At 51.8% G+C, this 23,832-nt stretch overlaps 1 protein-coding gene across 2 annotated transcripts; it reads left to right on the forward strand.

Moving 5' to 3' along the window:
• The first annotated feature begins 224 nt into the window (after window positions 1-224).
• LOC122373926 lies at window positions 225-23,589 on the forward strand. Of its 2 annotated transcripts, none has more exons than XM_043352381.1 (8): window positions 225-405; window positions 6,049-6,091; window positions 18,735-18,892; window positions 19,688-19,832; window positions 21,166-21,399; window positions 21,692-21,858; window positions 22,117-22,387; window positions 22,759-23,589. In XM_043352381.1, the coding sequence occupies exons 1-8, from the start codon at window positions 349-351 to the stop codon at window positions 22,785-22,787; spliced, it is 1,104 nt and encodes a 367-aa protein (XP_043208316.1). In that variant the 5' UTR covers window positions 225-348; the 3' UTR covers window positions 22,788-23,589. The 2 variants fall into 2 exon arrangements, with proteins under 2 accessions (XP_043208316.1, XP_043208315.1); XM_043352380.1 differs by having other exon boundaries at window positions 290-405; window positions 6,025-6,091.
• Window positions 23,590-23,832: the final 243 nt, after the last annotated feature.

A 23,832-nucleotide genomic window follows, 5' to 3' on the forward strand; every position in this document is an offset into this window, starting at 1 on the left:
AACATCTTAGCCTGTGGACAATATTGGTGTAAAATCTTACCTCGATCCAATTCTCCAAATCATCCAAGACTGATGGTAGTGGGCTTATCCACTGGAAATGTATGTAATTACGCATATATCTCAAACCCATCTGGAGCTGTCGGTACCTGCCGAGACTATTCATTCCAGCGAGTTGATCCGCCTGCCCGTCTCCCCTCTATCCCGACCTGATGACGTCACCGTGGGCGCGGCGGCGGCCGTATGACGTCACCAGGGGGTCCGCGGCGGGTTCTGGGTCAGCGATGGTGTCGAGCGGCCGGCCGCTCCAGCGGCGGCCTGCAGTCGGCCCGCTAACGTGAACCGGTCAACATGAGGTCCCTGGTGCTGCTCGCTGCCCTGACGCTGGCCACGGCCTCCCCCCAACAGGTAAGGCTGCCCGCGCCGCCGACTGCATGCCAGCCGGCATGACGCGCTTTATCGCACGCACGCACGCACATGCACGAACGCATATAATTGCATTTTGGTATCTTTTTTTGCAAGCACATTGTACTTATAGTTGTAAGAAGGGGACCGAAATCATTGCGCTGTAAGAAATGCGAATATTTATCAGCACGGCATTGTATTTTTACCATGCTGTTTGACGCCTTGTTTTGTCAAAATGCCAGCCATTGCATTTGCATGAGTTTGTCCTCTGTTTCTTTGATAACTGCACAGTGCACACTGCACATATCGTGTCTAATTGCTTTTTTTGCAATTCAACGCATTATGCATATTATAAAGTATAATATTTTTTTTTTTTGCCCTTTTTGTTTAAGTGAAGCAAGCTGACTATGGATCGACGCCTGGCATGTCCGCGTATTTGAGCTTAGCGCTGTCAATTGCGTTGCTTTCCGCATTCTCGTTATATACGTTTAGCAGTTTGATATTGTATGAGCCTATGCATGTCACCAATGTAGCATGCCAACTTCAAACAGCACTCGCTGACAATGCGCAATCACGGACCACATTTGAGCAACATATGTGACACCAAACCGAGCTAGTCAATAGGTGTCTTTCGTCATTGGGTTCAGCTCTGTGATACTCATTGAGCAGATTGCTTGTATTTCGAGAAACAACTGCCATTTATTGACTCAGCACGGGCCACTGCCTTCTTAGGACCAATTGTTTCTCTTATTTTCTACGTTTTTAAATCAAAAGTAAACCAAGTAGGTACTTGCTCACCTGATTACATAATTGTCCGTGCTGTTTGTATTCAACATAAACTTGAACAGTTGACACAGCACATCACAACACATCCGCAGTATAACGCCGCTGACAGGTCTGACAAGTGACTCCTCATGTCTGAGACCGTCGCTTGCCCCACGCCCTCGCAAAAACATCGCCGTCGCGCGTATGGCATGTCCGTTCTATTCAAACACGCTAACCAGGAACCGGGAGGACAAAAAGCTGTCCCAGCTCCGTGGTGCGCCTTGACCCGTCCTGCGCCGCCTCAGGTGCCCCGTTACACACGGCATCGGATACCCCGGGGACAAGCTGGAAGTTAGTTCTCAGCTGGCTAAAATTAAAGCTTTTCATTCCCAGAAGCTCTACATTGGAAGGGTGTCAATATCTTGTTACGGAGCGAGCGAAGCGAGCGTAGTCTTTCCTTAGATTAACGGAAATTTCTGAGTATGAGCGGCCGGCCGGCCGGCCGGCCGGCCGGCCGGCCGGCCGTGGTCACGCTTTTGCGAGGCTTATATCTCAGCAACCACTTGACCGATTTACATGCGGTAATTTTTGTAGGGTAGCTTCATTCCTTCTACCAAGTATTGGACTATTGCCGATGCATGTGGGTGACCCCTTATGCACGTGCCACGTGCAAAACGAAGAGGTGTCACTTTTGTAATTGTTGCAATATCTCGGTAACTACTTGGCCGATTGCGCTGAAAGTTGGCATGTAGGTAGGCACCCACTAGGCAATGCATATCCATGTGCCAGAATTGGGGCGCTGCTGCACGTGCGCACGTGCAGGGGTCGATTCCAGATCTCGAGAACGGCTGGACCGATTGCGCTCAAATTTGGTACACGGTTAGGGACCGGTTAGTAGGGTGCCGTGCACAAGTCAGTTGGGACCCATTTTGCACGTGCGCACGTGCAGTGTGCCGCTTCCAGATCTCGAGAACGGCTGGGCCGATTGTGCCCAAATTTGGCACATCGCTAGAGACCAGTTAGTAGGGTGCCGTGCACAAGTCAGTTGGAGGTACCCCCTCGCAATTTCGCACGTTCAAGGCCCACCCTCTCGCTCGCTTCGTTAGTCGCCCCAAAAGGCGTTATACTGGTAGTTACTAATTCATTCATAGCTCAAATTTTCTTTTGATGAAAGCACATTCATTTTAAGCATTTGTTTTCTATTAAGAACTGAGGTAATTTTCAGATTCTATTTTTTCTGCCTAGGACAACAAATAACAGAACATAGTTATGCACCGCCCGCCCTTCGTGATCACAACAGTATGCCACCCAAGGCAGTCACCAATGTCACCATGCCTATCACACAAACGCTATATATGAGCATGCAAAGACCATTCGAAACGCCTTGTGGCCAGTCGAGCCCGTGCAACTTTTTACCCGGCCACCCCCGTCAGACATGAGTCTGTCATTGTCTCACAGCTAGCCGAGCTGAAAACTAACTCGCGGTGACCCTGCCTCGCGTCGTTTCGGTTAGCGGCGCTTCGCGCTCTGGCAGCAACAGATAGACGGTAGAACCATGCCGTTTGTCGCGCTGTGTTTCGGCCAAACGCGACACTAAAACGCGACACTGTAAAGTGAACTGTTGCGCAAATGTGCGCTGTATCCCCACATACCACCCAAATTCTTGTCATGCATATCAATGATTGATGGCGTCGAACAGGCGCTGTTCAATGCAAATCGTTTGTGGGACGTGCTGGGTAGAATGACTGGCTGGTATAGCCAATAGTCACGACCTACTCAGCCGTCTTTGTGACTAGTTAGACTCGTTATTTTCAGTCAGTGTTGCGATTCATTCATCAGGCACGTGTCCACTCTGGAATTGTGAGCGGAATCGTGTGCTGGAATAAAACGGCTCCCTGGATCATAACCTATCGAGTCCCGCCTGCCCTCCATTGAAATTGTCTAGGTCATCGCTCTTGATAGTGAGAGGACGGTTGTCTAAATTACTCCTCCCTGTAAAGAGAGATCGTCCTCAGGCCCAATACGAGCTGCCTAGTCAGTGCGGGATCAATGGTTTGTGGCTAAATTTGGAGAGTAGATGAGGCGAAATTATTGGAGCGTTTCTTGCTGCAGAATTCACGGCTCTCTGCACATCTATTGCTAAACACTGGATCTGAGACTGTTGTGTTGATGTTTGACCATCTGGCTAAATATATGATATGGCTGTGCTATTCCACGTCACGGTCGCTAACTCACATCAAGCTGATTACTTCTTCTCCTATTAATTTCCATCTGAAATCAGAACATTCCAATGCCATTGTTGCACAGCATATGCCCACTCTTGCAATAGTTCAGTTCTTTTTGTCCGTTGGCTCTCTAAAAGTACCTATTGCGTGACCCCAATCATATCGGATAAAAGTAGCTGCCTTGGTTTTGTCTCAAGTTCAACGTTTACGTCATCTGTCCAAATCACATTTGCACAGTTCTATTCTTCATCCGTTAAAGAACCCGGCTGGCCTACTTCCAATGCGAAACCAGCGGGTGCGGCTCAGCTATTGAGTGGGATTAATCTCGTAGGTCACAGGAGAAACGTTTTATAACGAGCAGCGGCACATTCTAAAACCATTTCTTCCTATCCTCAATATGATGTCTTCCGTTGCATTTCAGTTATATATGTAGCAGTGACATTTTTCATGGTTCATTGGAAATACAACCACGCTAACACTGATCCATTTTAACAATCAACTCAATGCTGGACAGGTTAAGAGATATCAGTTTCAACTCTTTTTATGACCAGCAAAGCTTATACTTATGAATTCAATATCAAAAGCAACGGTCCCATCCCATTTATGTCCTCACATGACTCGTACGATTTCTCCGACGCTGCAGCCAGTTTTACTCATTTTTCCACGGGCGCCAGGCCCGGACCGGCCGGCCCGCCTCAGCCACCGGCCGGCCGATGGATGTGGGCCACGGTCGGTGACCTGGGCCGACCCAGGGAACCTGTTCACGGCTGCCGCTGCGGCGCGGCGACGGCCCACTTCCAGCGCTCATCGCTGGCAGCCTGGCCGCCGCTCGGCCGGCTCATGCACAGCTAGTTTCTCCTCCGCCGAGAGAGCAGGGCAGTGGATGGAATGCTGAGATTCTGCCCGAGGGGCCTCATGTCGGTAAAACGCGTCTTGTGTTGAGAGGATGCCAGTCAAGCTGCTGAGGGCCAGAAAGAGGCAGAAGAACGGTGGAAAGATCGTAGAGCGATGTAAGAGAGGCGAAGAAAGACGGCACTCATGAAGTTTTTAATAGTATCGGCACTGAGACTGGACATTAGCCGGAAAGCTTTAGAACATCGTTCGGGCAGCTCTGTCGGTATAAGCCGTCGCACTCTACTCTGACTGCTATCGGCGCTGACCGCCGGGTCGTCGACCGGTCACTGTTCATCTGACCTCCGCCGCTCGCCGACGACCCGGTCGCCGGCACGGCCAGGTCACGCCTGTCGGAAGTCAGTGCGACGCGTCGCTGGCGGCGGCCCGTGCAGCGGTCCGGCGGACCGGTCGTGCGTACACGCACTTGGTACGTGGGATGGTCGAACGGTGCCGACGCGACGGCCGCGAGACGTTATCTGATCGGAGATACGGCTGGTGACGCGAGCTGGTGACACTGGTCGGTGCGTGACGCGCCTGGGTGACGAGGTGATGAGGCTGATCGTCATCGGTGACGACTGGCGAGGCTGGCCGTCAGGAGACGTACTGCAGTGTGGATCGTGCACCGTGGGACGAAAAAGATATGCATCGTGGAGAAATAAAAAACGTCAAAAGTTTTGTATGCAAGACTGTGTTCTGTTCATTACTTTAACTCATTTTAAATGGATATCCAATGCATTTTTTCAACATTTTCACATGCAAAAAGCAGCAAATGTCCATAGATATGCTGTTTCGATTTATAAAATGGCATCATGGAGAAAGGTGATTTTGTCACAGGGATACCCCATTTCACTCCCTTGGCTCGTCCGTGATTGCATTTGCTTGCATCAACCTGTAACATGACAGGAATGTCAACCTCCCTCTTTGCTAAGCAGCTGAATACATAAGCTTTCCCCGATTCATCCCGGACCTATCCACCACCCAAAGGAGCACTCCCTCGCGACATCAGAAAGTCCCTCCGTCAGGGAGCATCGACCTGCCGCTGTATGTGGCGCGCGCGCGCGCGCACCTCTGACCGTTTCTCTGCACCGTGCGGGCTGCAGTGGGACATTTCCATAGCTGCATACCGGTCCGAACTGACCGCTCAGGCGATAGGTACCGCGCTGTGCCGCCGGCGAGCGCTGCCCGGAATCCACTTATATCGGGCCCACGGACCGCCGGCTGGCACCGGCTCTGATCTTACCGTGCCGCCTTGGTAATGAGCCTTATAGAAAGCCGGTCTGTCTCGTATTTACCGTGTTGCAGCGAGACAAAGATGAGTGGTGTAGAAAAAAAAACGGCTTACGCTTTTCGTCATCTGTAAAGCAGATGAATGTTTGAGGCGTTGTTTGGAATGCTAAACGAATTCCTACCGAGTTTGATTGTTGGGACACCAAACATTCCAGTGATGTGTTAAAATGCTGCCAAAGAAACAGTTATGCAAAGTTATTTGCTTGTTACTTGACAGAAGGCATTACTGATGCATGAATGATATAAGCGAGCACCAATCCTGAACACGTCACCATCTGTCCATCAACCTCTGAGCTCACCTATATACCACACAACCGCACCTATATCAGAGCTATTTTAGGTTCAATCTACACCTGACCGGTAGCCGGACACACTGACTGAGCATGTGTTGGCCAGTGGCAGCCGCCGCCGGCGCTCCTCTATCGTGTACTGTTGGTCTGCACCGTTGCAGGGTCGCCGTGTTCTGCCCGGTCAGGCGGTTAACTCCATCGGCTCCGGAGGCCCCGTCTGCGGAGATGGTGAGTACAAAGTACCCAGTACCCAGTACATACCTACCCAGTAAAAATTGCTGAATAATAACTACTGCATGTCAAATTAAAGTAACAAATATTGCACTGCAAAGTTGTTGATCAACAAATGAAGAGGCTTACTGTAAAAAAAGAAGCAGCATGCCATAAGTGCTGTTGCACGATGACTGTTTTGTTTCATGTGCGGGTTATGTGATGCTCCTGGACAGATTTCTAGCTGTGATGGCTTCAAACTGATCATCAAAACCACTTTCGCGCCTGTATCAGTCCATCCATGCCGCCCTCAGTATTCCCATGCTCCAGACATTCCCAGACAAGTACAACCAAGCCTGCCTTCTTCCCTCACTTAAAGTGCCGCGTTCCCGCGTAGAGTCTCGCTGCGTGTAACAGAAACCTCCATGAGACCGTGGTTTCCAGCGCCCCAAGCCGAGTCGTTTTCGCTCGTCACTCCGCCGACGGCTCGACTAAACACGCGAAGAAAGCGCCCCAGACATGGCCGGAGGGCATTTGTCACGCACTTTCCATACGTTCACAACACCGACGGGAGTCTCCGCTCCAAAACTGGGACGGGACAACGCCCACGGTTTGAGCCGAACTGACGATCGCGGGCGCTTTACGCTCCCGCCGCGTCCACTGCGGAGACTGCATGGTTGCATAGGAAGCTAACCGCATTCCCCGTGCCGCCCGGCGGCCGGAGACTGCACTGCCAAACAACACACTAACACCAGCCCTCTGCGGTCGGACCCGTCGGGCTGGTCGCGGAGTTGAGGACACGTGCTGCAGAGCCCCGTCGGCCCACAGCTGTATCTGGCACGGCCTCTTAGAAAGCGGCATCCATCCGGGAGGGCGCTGAGCCAGTGGTGGCTGACCCGACCCGATCGGACACGCGACAGTCCTGTATGTATTTGGGTGGTCACCCGTCAACCCTTCCTGATGTCAGCCTCCTTCAAACAACATATTAGATCATTTTTAAAAGAAAACCCCTCGCGGTAATCCATTCTAACATGTTTGTGCCAGATACCGTTCTGAGTCAGATATAAATGATGCGTTGTAGGAGCTCCCGCTGCGCGAGGGCCGCTAGGTGACATTGCGACCGAGGCGTGGCTCAAGCAGGAAGTGACTGGGTGTGAGGCATATCGGGCGGGGCCGTGAAGAGATGTGTACGTGGATCGATATGCTCGGCGCCTGGCACGAGTCACTCCCGCTCGCCTTGAGATCCAGCTAACGACAGTGGCAGTGCATTCAGTTTGCCCTTGCACCTTGCTTTGTCACCGCTGGGTACTGGGTACCGCTTACTCTTCAGGGTTCCGTGCGCTGATACCCATCGGCACAAAATGCGAGCGTGGTGACGACTTCTGTTTGTTTGTTTATTGGGGCTTTAGGGTGCGCCGACTGCAAAGGTCATTATGCGCCCATTACGTCGCACCAGTAAAACAAGTGTTTAATAGACGTATGTACACAGGCTATCGGGGTTCTGTCGACTCGTCACCGAAGCGTCACACGACGCGGGCGGTACGGGCGTGACGCCGCTCCGGTCAGACATGGTGACGTCACGCATGTCGTCACGTGACGGTCCCACGAGTGTTGCCGCCTGCGGCGTCACGGCGGCATCTGTCCGGCTCTGGGACACCTGTGAGACCAGCTGCAGCTCGCGTGCCAGATGGTCCATGGTGTAACTTTTGTGGCGTAATACTTGTAATTAGCGCTACCCTCCAGCGAAACTGGTCTTGTAATGGGTGTCTTGCGTCGCGCAATCGTTGTAATTTTGCGCGCACAAATCCAGCGCAACTCGTTTTACAAATGGGGTTAACGTTTCAGTCATCGCCACTCCCCGCGTCTGGACGCTGAAACCCGTTTGAAAGTGCGTCTGATGAATGAGGGGCGTTTCCACCTAACACCCAAACCTGGGTGGGTGGGCTGTAACGGAGTAAACAGCTGGGCGTCATGCGGAGAGGCACACTCGCGGGTCAGGCCGCACAGGAGCGGACAGTGAAGGAACAGCTGGCTCGAAGCACGAGAAAATTGCACGGAGCATTGTGCAAGGGTCGGGGGTCGTCGGGTCAACCGGCCGCCGGGGTGGAGAGTCCGACCGGTAAGGAGTGAGATCCCGGCGCCGTGACCTCGTGTGACCCACGCTGACCTCGTGTGACCCCATGAGTGGTAGTGGGAAGACGTAGTCTGCAGAACATGCACCAATGTGCAACATCCGAGAGAGAGAGCACAGGGCCGCGAGCGAGGCTAGCCTCTGGGAGCGGAGCCGCTGTAAGCCACGACCATGAGAAAGGACTTCAGTGCACCGTTATGGCTCCGCTTAAGCCGTCTTTAGACCATCTTTTGATGTATTTTCGGCGGTGAGGAGTGATCGCATGACATTCCACCGGCGTAAGATGTTAAATTCTGTTACGATAAAGCAGACATGAAACACGGGTGGGTTTTATGCAAATTGGTAAAATCATATCTACAACGTTTCCGCCTGGCATCACTCTGCTCTTGTGTTCGAAGCGGATGCGCGCTTCTCTTTCGTTCCATCTGAGCTCTGCTAACTTGCATTTCAAGCGACATGCTGCTCCTTATTTCTGAGAATATCTCTTTTTAGAATTAGAATCAAACTTGACTTGTGATATATTTACTCCCCACATTTAACCAGTTGTCTTAATGAGCACTTCCAGTGATTTGTTTACTTCTCGCCGTCTCCAAAACCGCCACACCACATCCACACCTGAGTGGTGTTCATCTCAGCCACTGACAGTCAATCACAGGTGGTGGGACGGGGATCAGCACACACCGCAAACATGGGCAGCGTGGGGCCACTGACTGGCTATGGTGTGGTGGGGAGAAGGGGGCGTCCTGGTTGGGGTCTCGGGCTGGTGCTGAAAAAGGTGACTAGCTGTTGGATGTTGTTTAGAAACGACTGGTTGTGGTGGTTTGGGTTTTAAGGTACCATAAACGGATAGTTGTAAAACTTTCATATGATGATGGAGAACTGCTTAGATGAACTACTGACGGCCTTGCTGTGCCGTCATTCATTTCAGTTGTAGCCGCAATGCCTAAAATGTTTCCGATGTTGTTTATCCTGTAAGTGGTCAAAACACTTTGTCATTGGAATGCCAAACACTCCTGGCCGGGATTTGGGTAGCTCAGGACGGATGACGTAAGCCTTCACTCATCAATATTCTGTCATCCAGCACCGGCAGAGAGTGGCACGACTTTCACGGTTGATCGGCTGTGCCCACTGCATGGTACGGGCTGCCACGGCGGCCACGGCTGGTCCCAAGACGGAAACGATCCACCAAAGAGCCACCCGAGGCCAACTGGTCTGAGAGCCCACCTGACCTCCGTGCCGGGATGACCCCCACACAATCCGGGACCGGGCCGAGCCGCAAATGCGCAGAACGCGCTCTTGCGCACTAAGAATGTCGCGTTTTTTGTGGTAGAGGAATTCATGAAACCACAGTCTCCCGGAGGATGTCATTTGAGACGCCGCGGTACACATCACGACGCCTTCACAATGGTTTAAGATTGCCGCCTTTTGGGATTCTCTCAGACACTCTCTGTCGCGATACATATTTGAATTCAAGAGCAAGGACGAGGGCAGCATCAGTTAACACTGTCAGATGTGTCACAGTCACATTAGGGACACGCCTAGTGTGGCAAGTTCAAGGTCACTGGTGATATATGGCTAGTTGCGACCCATTGTGGCAGGTGTCCAGGAACTGAGCCTGATGTCATTTTATGGAAACACCTGGCGCTGTGTCGTGAGAGTCACAATGCGTGATTATACTGAAAGGTTTAACCTTGTCATTAAAAGATCCGGCGATCTATCTAGTGAGATCATCTCGACTTATGACGGGAGAAGGGCGTGGCGTAACGTTTCAGAGCCGGAACCTGGATATCTTACCTATTGGGCACGCCCAATACAATTCATTTAAGTGGAGTGGGATAAAGTTTGGAGTACAAAGTTTTTGGTTGCCTAATGGTTTGCCCTTTTATTAAAAAAAAAATCAAAATATTTAAATAATGTAAAAACACCGTCTAACTATTTTCAGTATAATAAATAAATTATTTCTTAGAGTCATGTTTTGTCATATGCATTGTAAGCACACGATAAAAATATTGATCACGCGGTACAATCTAGGATGTTGGCACAGTTTTATACGTGCCCTCCAATAAAATTCCGAGCACGTTTACTAAAACGGGATTGTAAAATGGGGCATTGCAGTAACCTGTTGTAGCCTGATCTGTAAAAATTCCACGTCAATGCCTGTCATCAATGATCTCAGATTGATCTTATCCCCGGAGCATGTCGCAAAAATATCTGACCACAGCCAGTCCACCTGTTAGAAAGCCGTCCTACAACATAAACTACTCTCAACACATCGTCAGTTGACCACCACCCTCACATCGCCGCCGCGGTGTGCTCTGATTTTTCCCATCGATAGCGTTCATCGCTGCTCGGCACGGACCACCGAGCTCGAGCGCCGTCAGCGCGCGCCACCATTACCGAGAATAGAGGCCACCACCTCGGGCGGGGTGTAATTTGGGCGCGTTTTCACCAGTTCCGCGCGCTTTTCTATCTCGGCCGGCGGCGCGGCGGGCGGTGCCGACGGCTTCCGGACACGACCGCCGATGGAAAGCAGCGGCGGAACGGCGCCGGATTCCGCCCCCGACGACACCGCCCCGGCCACCACACCGTGAGAGATCGCGCGCAGAGATCGTGTCACAGTGACAAAAGCCACGCGCCGCCAATCAAAAAGGTCGCACGCTCGGCTCGGGCCCGTCTCAGCGGTGACTCGGCAGCAGCTAATGGACTCTGGGTGACTGAGAGAGGCTCGCCCTGCCGATCGCCGGTCACTGGGCCATCGTCGGGCCTCGGGCGACCGTTGTCAGGTCGCTGACCCGTCGGCGGCTCATGTCGTCGTCTCGATGGGGTCAGAGGGCGTGAGAGGCGTGACCGGTCTGAGCACGGGTGAGCACGCCGCCGCCGGCCGGCATACCGTATCGGACGCGTTCGAACACACTTCGACTGGGCCGAGAAATCGGGCACAGGTCACACGGTGCTCTGCACAGCGGCGCGCCGGTCCGTCGGAGGAGCAAGGATCGACGGACCGACGGGCCGACGAGCGGCGGACAGCGGGCGGGGCGGGGCGTGGGGGCTGAGCTCTTGAACGCTGATCGATCGGGGGCGATGGGTGTGGACGTCCCGCCGCCCACGCCCCGTCGTTTCAAGGCCTTCCGCGTGCGACCGTCGACGTCCATTGCGCCACGGCGGCCTCCAGGTGCCGGCCAGAGCCGGAGAAAGTAATAGAATCGGGTCTGCCGGCCGGCGCCCGGGGCAGGTCGGCCGGTCGGGCCACTCCTAGCCCGTGTCAGATTGCATCTGGACCGCCCGGTCCTGGCCGGGCGTAGCGGACCATTGGTCCGTGGCCTGCAGTTATGACGTGCGGTGAACGGACCGCAAGCTGTGATGGAGACGCCGCCGGTGAGGCGGTCCGCTAGCGCCGAACACGGCTCCTCCCGGCGAAGTGGTCATCCTGGCGATGTTTATGATGAACCAGACCGGTTCGGGATTCATAGTAACGATCCTGCACGGCCAGGGCATAAAGCAGCCTGCGCCTTACCATCAGCGGTCTCGGAGTCGGCATCTAAGCCACCGGTTGACCCATTGTACCGCAGTCACGGACCGAAAGCCATAAGACAATTCAGGACATTCCGGTAAAAAACCGGACGCTCGTCCCAGTCCGTGATAGTAACCGCAGCATTCCGGGACATTCCGGGGCAAACCGGGTCGCTCCCGGATCGAGTGGGATCCCTGGTCAGGACGGTGGGCTGCGGGCGGGGCGGGGCGTGATGTCCGCCTATTCTGGAATGTACCATACCTCTTTACCCACAAGGTGTTTCCGCTGGGGGCGATTCGATCCGTCCCTTCGCTGGCCATCGTGAAGCGCCCAGCTACCCTTGCCAAGCAGGAGAAATTCCACCGTTTGAGAGAAGACTGACTCAGACTCCCTCGCTCACCGCTACCCACGCCAGTTTCGCCACTTAAGGCGTAAGGGTGGGGCGACGACCAAACGAAACTGGTTGATGACTGGGAAAATGTGTTTGTGTAGTCAGAACATGCCCATAAGGCGTGATTGATTTCAACTTTCAAGTGTCAGACACGATAGGGCTCATGACTGCACGTAACGTCGGAAACTTCACATGAAGACCGAATTCTTATCAGTTAATTCGCTTGTTTTTATCGACGTTATTTTCACTGTTAATTTTTATCGACGCCGATCAAAGTAGGGGAAGGAGGGTGAATTGCGCCACCTTAAAGAAAAACGCTAATTGTAAGAAAACCACTGGAGATGTAAGCATGCACTGTTCACCATTTCAAAGAGGAACTCATTGGCTACGATTTAAGAGCCTCCCGATCAATTAAGAATGTTTCGTTTGCTTCTGACAGCTGCTTTTTCAAAAACATGCAAAAGGGCGCATTTACCAACAACTGATGTAAATTGTGCCAGGGGGATGGCGCAATTAGAACCCAATTGCGCCCTATCCTTTAACATGGCTAAGCAAAGGAGACGGAATGCATACACTTCGGCAGTCTATGTCATTGTGGCTTACTTGGACATGTATTATGTGAATCAAGCTCGATACATAATAAATGTAGATATAAATTGCGATGTTTTTTGCGCAGGTTGGTAACTTTACATGTGTCCGGTATGCTTGTGAAGTGGAACGAAAACGTTTGATGTAACCGACTAGATATATATGAACGTATGCGCCTAGACGGTTATATTTTCAATCGTTTCTCTCAAAGTTAATATTTTTTATTGTTTCGACAACTTTTTTGACATCAGTTCTAACTTTGTATCATAGCTGTCACCTCTCAGGCCTGAGTCCATGTTAAAAATGCCGTATTTCGTCAATTACACCGCAAGTTCATAGCCTAAATGGCAGCTATATTATAAGTTCGACGAGAAAAATAATTTTTGGACTGACAATGGCGGGCTGCTCCCCTGCCTGACATAAAACTCCTTCTTTATCGCAATCAGTTAATGATGCATTCATACTGTCGTGATACAATAGCTACACCATTATTCTATTTGCGCCCCCCTGGCGCAATTGCCATGGGCGCAATTAAAATTGAGGTACTTTTTAATAAAAGCGTAGAAGTTACCATAAAGATACTGAAGGATGCTTACTGTTTCAGTGAAATATAATGAAAAAAAGATTTTTCTTTTCAAATATCACTCTCAAAATCACACATGTATCGCCTATTTTTATAGCCAACGGTTCAAAATGCTGCAAAAAAACTAAGGAAACGCCGTAATATCTTTGATGGCGTAATGAGCCTTGCTGATTGGCTTCATCGGAGAGCTTGGGCCATAAAAGGAACTATCCAGTGGTGAAAATAATGTTTTCTAAAACAAAATACTAAACATGCCATTGAATTCGTGGGAATGTTGGTGGGCGCAATTAGTTAGGAGGGCGCAATACACCCACTTTCCCCTATGATTTACACGCAAGCGACGCAAAATTTCTTGCTTAGGAAACTTAACTTCAAAACATTTACCTCAATTGCTCATTGCACAACAGTGCCTGAATGACCAGTGGCGCAGCCAGGATTTCATTTCGGGGGGTCATCGCCTCCAAAGCGGGCCCCCTAGTTTGCGGGCCCCCCACCCATTTTTCAGAATCTCTCCATATTTCATACACATTCTGCTGAGCGGGCCCCCTTTACCTGCACGATAACTCTGAGCGAGTTTGAATCAGAACATTTGGATAGAACAATAGCTCGGTAATCACCCGGTGTTCAATTTTTGCGCAAATTGACCACGACAAAAATATGTACTATGACGTAAAAATTCGTATCTTTCGAGGCCGAAATGTGCCCCTTCCGCAATATGCATAGCATATATGCAATCAGAACTGTTGCCTGCTCTTCCGTCGGACAATATTTAACTAGTCCCATGTGCCTGTTCTAAGTCATCTATTGGCTGCTGTAGTAAATTGTGCCTTTACTCTTCTTCATTACGTGAATTCGCTCACAAGAATTTTTAACCCTCGCGGCACAGGGAAGAAGGGGCTGATGCCTGATGCAATCCCCCCTAAGGTTTTTTTTCGCAAATAACTCGCGTAAAAAGCGGCTGATCGCGAGGTAACTTTCAGTACCCTCGCGTTGATCAATTTTACACCTACCCTAGAAATTTTATGACCCTGGCCCAAATGACCTAAAGGTCAATTCAAGGTCAAATTCCGACCTAAAGGTCGGAAAGTAGGCCAAACCTGGCCGACTTCCCGAGACCATGTTTGGCCAGGATCGCGGTTCGGCGTACGCCGGCTGGCATTAGCGGCGCGTTTGCAGTCCTTTCGTGGTTTCAAGCGTTCAAACATGTGATTTGATGTTGCTCCCATGCATAAGGGTGGATGTCAATGTCACCTGAAGGTCAGGTCAAGAGAAACGTACCGCCTCTCATGGAAAAATTATGAAAAGCTAATTGATCAAAAACAAGGTGGAACAAATCGCTGAAGAAAATGGCATTTGTTCATGACTTATCTACTTAATTACACGGGTTTTGCTGCATAAACTGGTACGTTTGACAATTGAAAATGGCATACATAGTTGAAAAGAGCATTCAATTTTGTCCAAGATCCATTCATCGCTTTTGCATGAAGAGTAACAATATTCTTAAAAATATAAACGTTTCAAACCTCTACATAGTAATTCATCGATGGCCTCCATTTTTCAATTGGTAGCCTACGTCAACCTATGCTATAAAATATACTTAGCATGTTCTATAGTAGAACGCATGGTTATCAGTTATCACTAGACACGAGCACCTCTATCATTTTCTCCGATGTTTCTTGTCCTTGGTTACCAAAATATACTGTACTGTACTGTACTGTACTGTACCTCGATGCGATGGATATTTTTTCCCAAACCAAAAAACTTAGCCGTCAAAAGGCAATCGACCGAAATGGATACATAACCCACGGACACCAGACCAACCAAACGCCCACCGATCGAAAATACCCCTTATTCGCGTTGCGGAGCAAGCGGGTCACCCTAGGGGGCCCCATTCACCCGAGGGCCCGGGCCCTATCCACACGGGGGCCCGGGCCACGTCCAACTGGGCTCCGGGCCCCATCCACCCAGGGGGCCAGGGCCCGTTCTCCCAAGGGCCCGGGCCCCATCCACCCAGGGGGCCAGGGCCCGTTCTCCCAAAGGCCCGGGCCCCATCCACCCGGGGATCCCGGCCCCGTCCACCCAGGGCTCGGGGCCCATTCTCCCGGGGCCCGGGCCCCTTCCACCCAGGGGGCCCGGACCCGTTCTCCCGGGGTCCCGGGCCCCATCCACCCGGGGCCCGGGCCCCATCCACCCAGGGGGCCAGGGTGCGTTCTCCTGGGGGCCCGGGCCCGTTCTCGCGGGGGCCCGGGCCCATCCACCGGGGGCCCCGGGCCCCATCCATCCGGGGGCCCGGGCCCGTTCTCCCGGGGGTTCAGGCCCCGTCCACCCGGGGCTCGGGGCCCGTTCTCCCGGGGACCCGGACCCCATCCATCGGGGGCCCGGGCCCGTTCTCCCGGGGGCCCGGGCCCCATCCACCTGGAGCCCCGGGCCGACCCCTCACCCGTGGTGTCCCAGTAGGCATTTCTCGAAGCGGGCTCGTCCAATTAGATTACGACCTCTCTCCTCTCTCTCTCTCTCTCTCTCTCTCTCTCTCTCTCTCTCTCTCTCTCTCTCTCTCTCTCTCTCTCTCTCTCTCTCTCTCTCTCTCTTTCTCGAGCGGGCCCCCGACAGAAATTTCGGGGGGGTCAGCTGACCCTCTGACCCCCCCCCCTGGCTGCGCCACTGGCCTGAATCTCGTTTGTCCCAGACTCACAACCCAAATGAAAGTCGCTTTTCATTTCATTGATAAAACGATATTTAGTACTGGAATGTTGAGCAATGGTATTCCACTTGATTATGCATAATCATGTTTCAAAAGATAATTCAACCATACCGTGTTGAGATATGCTAACGATACAAAAGTTATAATACACTGCAGAGTGCAGATAAAAGCTCACAAGATATGAGTTAAAACAAGTATGAAGTATGCACCGTACAAGACTTCTGCTGTTATCCTGGACGACTGGACACTATCAAGTAATCGTAATTCATCGTGAATTACTTACACTTGTCACACAGGGATTGAATAGTTTTATCTGTAGGATTGCTGAAATCCTTGATGGTATGCTTGATCTCTAAGCTAATTGCTGTACCTAACACGAGATATGTTATGATGAATCAAGATTATCAAGAAAACAATGGCTGCGGAGAGAGAGAGAGAGAGAGAGAGAGAGAGAGAGAGAGAGAGAGAGAGAGAGAGAGAGAGAGAGAGAGAGAGAGAGAGAGAGAGAGATATCGCCACGTGGTTCCATTTGATTCGTATATTTGTCCTGATTTTGACGTCACATATCAGCACTCTACCGGTCTAGTTTAGGGTTATTGGCTGGCCAATAGACCGATACTTTCACCACCGGTTATATAGATATCAGACTGAAGTGTCTCACGCCACCTCAAATATCCATCACATATTGTCACACGGCACTCAAGCTGTCCAGTGTCCACTGGACAATGTCCGACTGTACCCCATTTGTCCAACGGACGATGTCCATCGACACACAGAGTCTCAGTGAACTCAGTACAAAGGTCCCTCTCTCCTCTCCCCCCTCTCTCTCTCTCTCTCTCTCTTTCTCTCTCTCTCTCTCTCTCTCTCTCTCTCTCTCTCTCTCTCTCTCCCGCTGTTCTGAGGTAAAAACAAAGTTCGGGGTGGCAGTGGGAGCTGAGGGTCGCCTTAGTTGAGTCACACCCCTTCCCGCTGGGCGGTATACGACAGCAGTGGGCGGCGGCGCCGACTGCCGGGCGGGCACGGGGGCGGGGGCGGCCACCCGTCACCTCGAGCGTCGTCTTGTCGTGAGTGTCTTCCCTCTGAAGCACCGACTGTCGGCCCATTAAACGGCTTTCTTTCCGCTCGACTCGCGACCGCTCTTCACACGGCCCACACGAGCCTTTCTTCTCGGCGCTAGCGGCGGACAGAGCACTCGGCAGAGGCCGGGAACGAGAGCCAGCGAGTTAGGCTCACGACAAAGCACGGAGCCGCCGTTTTAGAATCACGAGAGGCTCTTTGCGAGCGAGGGTGAGGCTGGAGCAAAGCCGAGCGCTAGGCTCAATTTGAGGGAAGGTGCGGCACGCCGCACGAGATGGCCTAAGCGGAGCATCAAAGCGCCGTGCCGCGCTAATTTCGCCGTCCTGGTGCGCCGCCGCGATTGTCCAGATAATCAGCGACCGAGTGCGTGGTTCTAAACGGTATTACGCCACCCAGCGTGCTTCTGTCGGCGATTCATAGCCCCGCCCTGAAACTGGAGTGGACCTGTGATGCAATCGGATAGCCGTCCGAAGTAATATGGCGTGGCATTATGAAATGTTATACGAGCGCCGCTGCAGTGGGCTTAGATATTTAGGAGGAAATTTCCCTCTCTGGGAGGCTGTTTGCCGAACTTGTTTTCGATGATTTGCAGCTTGAGAAAATGAGCAATGAATACGGACCTTGGCTCGGCACGACAGTGCTTTTCAAATGCTAACGACTTGTTTCAAAACTCTGCGCTTTAATGTTCTGATTCGGCATGATTGCTGTGTTGCATGCCTACATATCTCGTAGCAGTTCGATTCAACCTTTCAGCTTCATCTGTCACGTAAGGACGCCGGCAGCAAACAGTGACCTTGTTTTTATCGCCTCTAAATTGACCAATCACCGCCACATTCAGTGGTGAGATAGATGGGGACAAATTAGGGCACTAGGCGATCGCCCATGAGAGATCGCTCCCGATTCACGATCGCTCGATAAGCTCGCCTATGGCCATTACCGGACCGGATTCCAGGCTGTGTGTGCGCCTTGCGGTGCCGATGGTCCGGCTCGAGGTCCCGGCTCGTGTCTGGGGCGTGGCCGGCCCATATCTCTCGTTAAAGGGAGCTTCCCGCCGTGTTACTACCCGGCGTTACTTTCTTCGGCTGTCGGCGCCGGGCTCCGCGCTCTGTACCGGATGTGCGCGATGGCTCTCACTCACTTACTCTCGCTCACTCTATCTGATTGACTCGGGGTTAACAGCCCGCGCTGATGCTAGCTGAAACTTATATCTCCGATTGAGCTGTGCGTGAGGGATAATCGAGCCAGCGAGCTGGTTTCTTCAATCTACCGGAACACCTTCGCTGTCAACAGCATTAACACTCAATCCTGCGTTTCCCACGGCACTCGTAGCTCTGCTTCCTACCACTTATGTTATTTTGTTTTCTTCCCCTCAGCCAGCGGCCAAACTCTACCTTATCCCTCCCTCTCTCCATCGCCCCATCTCTCTCTCTCTCTCTCTCTCTCTCTCTCTCTCTCTCTCTCTCTCTCTCTCTCTCTCTCTCTCTCTCTCTCTCTCTCTCTCTCTCTCTCTCTCTCTCTCTCTCTCTCTCTCTCTCTCTCTCTCTCTCTCTCTCTCTCTCTCTCCCTATCTCCCTCTCCCTGCCCCCCTCTCTCTCCTTCCCTGCAACGTCTCCCATCTTCAATCTCTCTTGATCCGTTTTCTAGCGATCCCCGCTAACTCCCTCTCCCTCTTCCCGCAGCGTCTGCCCCGGAGGCCAGCAAGCCGCAGAACCTGCGCGTCTCAGAGCTCGTCTCCTGGGTGCGGATCACCTGGGACCGACCGGCCTGCGAGGGCGACCTCAACTCCTACATCATGGTCGTGCTCGGAGGCACCACCAGCTACGACACCGAGATCAAGGTATGGACCAATGGCGATGACGTCACCTGCGGGTGGTCAGAAACAACCCACTGTGGCTAAGGTCTTTGTCTGCAATTCTTTCGGGGGTGATTTGCTCACTCATTTATGTGAAATACGCATTATATCCTAGTTACGCTACGTCTATTCTGATTTTACGTTCAGCAAGTTCGTTAGCGCTGAGTCCTATTGGTATTCACTTCAGCCAGGCGCAGCTGCTTTTCCGTTTCGGAGATGCGTTCACTCTCTCTCTCTCTCTCTCTCTCTCTCTCTCTCTCTCTCTCTCTCTCTCTCTCTCTCTCTCTCTCTCTCTCTCTCTCTCTCTCTCTCCCTAATGAATGACCTGGCCTGCGCTGCTCTCCGCCCAAGCACGTCTGAAATTGAAAGCTTTGTTTTGAACGGACGACATTGTAGCAACGGTGGGCAGCTGCCGTATGTCGGCGTGCCCTTTGAACCTTATACGGTCGTCTTTGTTTTCGACTCAATGCTATCGACTAGCGCGCTTTGTTTAGTTAGCCATTGAGGTTGATATAGGTAATGCTCTACTCTAGTGTTTGAAACGCAGGTTTCATGTTAGAAAGTAGAACATTCATTCACTTCACGTGGAAGCTTATAGTCGAGGATAGCCAGCGCCTTGCCATTTTTTTACTGTAATACATGCCACTCATTGTTATCGCTCTTTGTGGCTTAAATATCACCACTTCTGACTCGAATTTACCTCGCAGACTCTGGCCATTTTTACTCGCGTTTCATCTGTCGCCGTTTCTGACCTCGCTCTCCGTCTTCTCCACTCGACAGTGTGACGAGAAGCAGTGCACGTACGACCTGAACCCGGCCGTGTGTGACTACTGTATCCGTCCCGGTGTGGACTACACCTTCTCAGTGGCGGCTGTGCTGGAAGACTCCAACCTGGGACCGGCTGCCACCATCAACCAGGCTGTCGGTACGTAATGACACGTGACCCGTCACCCAGCCTGTACTGTACAGCCAGGCTGTCGGTATGTAATAACACGTGATCTGTGACCTAGCCTGTGTCGTAATATTATGGAGAGAATTCCGTGGCACGATTCAGTGAGCGCTTATTTTTACTCTAGTCGAGGCAGCTTGATAGCTTTGATGGGGTGGGATGGATAAACTGCTGCATTAACGTTCTGTGGTTTCAATGTTAGGAGTTTTTGTATCGTTTTTTGGTCGTCTGTCCTGAGTCTTCCCATCAGGAATGAACGTGATCGCAATATTTGCCTCTCGTCACTGTTTCATTGCTGTGCGGCTGGAGTACGTTCAAAGTCATCGCCAAGGTCCCGCGGCAGGTATAATCTGTCAGCAGTGGTAGCGATGGCGGTTTTACTAAGCTCTGGGCAAGGGCGAGTTGAGAGAAGCGCTGCGACGGAGTGAGCTGTAGTGTTAGCCAACCACAAAAAGTCCTTCAATCTGTTGATGGCTGTGCCTTCACGGCAGTGCTTCACTAACTTAGGAGGCCAGTGTAGAGTAAGGGCAATCGCGGGTCGCCAGTCGCCAATGTTGATCAAGTTGTGCAGTGCAGTCGTGAAATATTTGACATTTGTGGGCTATCTGAGGGAAACTGTGTTACAAAGCTCATTGCATTGAACTTCACGATTATTTCATCAAACATCTGTCTTTAAATCAAAACAACAATCACACTTCGTTGATAAGACACGAATAGAAAACCGAAATGCACGATACGTGATTCTGCTGTCGGATATCTTTGGAAATTATTATCTCTATTGTCTGTTTCTGCAGTTACCTGTCTGTAATTCGTAATTGGATTTATTAACGGCACACGCCATTCTGCTAGCTGGATCCGTGTAGAGCCATTCGATCCATTTTCTGTCACGAAGATAATGATAACATTGTCACACCAGGCAACCGCAACACAAGATTCCTATCTTGAATAAACGGGTCAAGTAACAAACAATATACCTCGTCGGCTAGCGATACAGTCGTGTAAAAGCGAGGGGGATGGAAGAGGATCGAAGAACTGATGTGAACCGTTAAAAACGAAACCGCGGTGTCACTCTGGTGTTGGCGATTTTGAGTGTTATAATCAGACTTGCCCGGGACACCAATTTTTATATCTCTTTTGTTCAAATTACAGTCCATGGTGCTACTTGTGGTACTGATGTGACGCCAGCTATGTTACACAAAACCTTGAACCTAAGGACGTTTGTTTCTAATAAGCTCATGAACGCATTTATGCCGACCATCCCCATGAAACATCGCCCACATCTCACCCTCCCCGTTCTCTTCTCCCGCAGACGTGGAGACGTGCCCCAACTTCGTGGCGCCTCTGCACACGACCACGCTGTGCCGCGGTGTCTCCGAGGTGAACGCCAATGGCGACTGTAACAACGACATTCTGTGGAGCAAGGGCTCCATGTGCCAGGCCAAGTGCGAGGAGGGCTACGGCTTCTACGATCCGCCCGCCAAGAAGTACTCGTGCGGCGCCGGCGGCGAGTGGAGCCCGGCCGGCAGCGCGCCAGAGTGTTACCGTGAGTGGACTGCTGCTGTATGGTGACGTGGGGCTGCTAAGAGTGGCCGAAGCTGGTGCCTCACGGCTAACAGAAATTTTGATTTTCGTTTTAATCGTTTTTTCTACTTTTATTGTGGTTATAATGGATTATGGGACCAATCATGTCGCGCGAGGTAAATAATTACGTCCATTTTCTGATGTGTCTGTGCGTGAAAAGCTGCTAGAGTTGACAGACCCTAAATATTATGTCGTCTGCTCGCTTCGAACACTGCTCGATCCATCCCATGACCTGCCTCGCCTTTCCTCTACAGAGATCGTGCCCGTGTTCTCTGCCAACCTGCAGTACAAGATCACCTACCAGCGCAACTCTGTCGAGTCGCTGAAACACCAGTTCGATGGTCTGGTCTACAAGTACAACGACATCTTCTGCCCGTATCCGGAGGAGTGCGGCATCTCCAACCTGGAGGAAACCAACTCGGTAAGAGAGCGAGCGGGCGGCAAAAATGGATAGCTTGTTTTGGTGGGATTCCTTCTTACCTTTCTTGGCAGGGAGTATTGATGAAACTTGAACCAAATTGTTTCCTATGGGATCACTGGACTGGAGATCGAATATCTCTTCGCTGGCGTCTTCAGTTCCTTGGAGTGAGAGCAGTAATGTTTTACTGACTGCCTAGTGCCCATGCTACCGATTCTCACTTCATTCATCGGCCACCTAACCCTGTTTCTTCTCTCACAGTTGGACAAGGACGGCGCTCCTCTCACCGAGGTTGTGCTCACCATCGACACACCCGTCTACAACATCACTGACCAGGAAGGCTTCGTCGACATCGTCGGAGAGGCGCTCAGCACCGTCACCGAGGACAACGCCTTCATGACCCTCATCGACTACGACAACATTGAACTCGTGCTGCCGGTGCTCAGCCGCCAGGGCAAGCGGACCAAGGCAGAGCCTATGCTGTGCTGCCAGAAGTGCCCAGACGGCCACGCCTACCGGCTCGGACACTGCGGTAGGTGGCTCTGACAGCGGCTGGGGTGGCGCCTAGGTGACGCTGAGGGTAGGGGGGACGGGGCAGGCAGGGATGGAATGGATGGGAAGATGGGGGATGGAGCTGGGGTAGGTTCGACATATGAGTGTCCACGTCTAGCATATTCTAGCTGGAACATAGGTATGTGGATTTACTTTAGGGTGTTTGACAGCATTATCAAAACATGCTAGAGGAAATAAGTGGACTGTCATTATCCCTCTCAACCAAGCCCTTCTCAATGTCTCCACCCAGATGATGGTTCAAAACCTTTGTCTGCTAATATAAGATGATGAGCGCGAACGATTCGTAAGCCAAGATGCTTTTATACTGACAGTGCGCGTTCTCCTTTCCAGTGAACTGTCCGAACGGAGTGTGCAACTGAGCAGAGCCGTTACCAGCCGCTGACCTGACCCCGGCCACTGTGACCTGAGCGTGACCTGGCCGGCGTCAGGTCAGCCCTGAGGTCATCCTCTAGGTCAGCGGCGGACGCGTGACACAAGTCTCTGCCCTGCGGCGACCTGACCTGAGCCGCGCCCCGGGGAGACTCGCGGTGCCGCGGTCAAATACTCTGCGCGGACGCCGAGCCGCCGTGCGGCAGGCCGCGCGGAGTGTCACGAGGACCGATTGGTCCGCACCGGCGAACCGATCGGTCCAGTGGTGTGTCTGAGAGAGCTGTAAGGTATGTGAAACTGTGAGCGCCGACCGCGACCCCGCCCCGCGGTCGAATGTGTCGTGAGCACGGACAGTATGCCTCTGCAGTGACCTGGTGCGTCGTGTAGGAACATGACGAACCCACAGCGAGTCGCAGAGTTGATCGGGCTCCACAGTGCGTCCGTGAGGAGTTTACCGCCGGGAGAGTGGGTGCAAGCGTCGAAACATGCTCAACGTTTTACCCCCATTACAACACGAACCAAATCTGCCCCCCGCTGCACAGTAGCTCAGAAATACCGGACTCTCGTGGGGGTGACGCGCCGAGCCCGTACGCTCGCTGCGCCCTCCCGACTTCATTGTATGGTCATCATCCGTATTTATTGTTACCGAGTATATCGATAGGCCTACTGGCGGACGGCAAAGTATTTCCATGAGGTGTAGACTGCTGTTCGTTGTTGCTAGTTTCATGACTGTGTGCTTCCAGCAGTGTTTGTAAATAAGGTGACCAAAACAATAAAACACTATCGTGTTCATTTCGAGTTTTTGCTCCTGAATGCTAAGGAGGAAACGATCCAAAGAAGAAATTACTGAGAGTGGAACTTAACTGGCAATACATTTAATGGATTTTGTCTCATCTCACCATGCATCATAATATATTCCTGCCCGGGGCCGGGATGATTTAATAAATGTCACCGAGGTTTTTTAGCGAAAACTCCGAGGGCCGTTAGGCCCGAGGTGCTTTTCGCTAAAAAAGCGAGGTGACATTTATTGAATTC

This window comes from Amphibalanus amphitrite, unplaced genomic scaffold, assembly GCF_019059575.1.
Source record: "Amphibalanus amphitrite isolate SeventyFive unplaced genomic scaffold, NRLGWU_Aamphi_draft 001572F_arrow, whole genome shotgun sequence".
Lineage (NCBI taxonomy): Eukaryota > Metazoa > Arthropoda > Thecostraca > Balanomorpha > Balanidae > Amphibalanus > Amphibalanus amphitrite.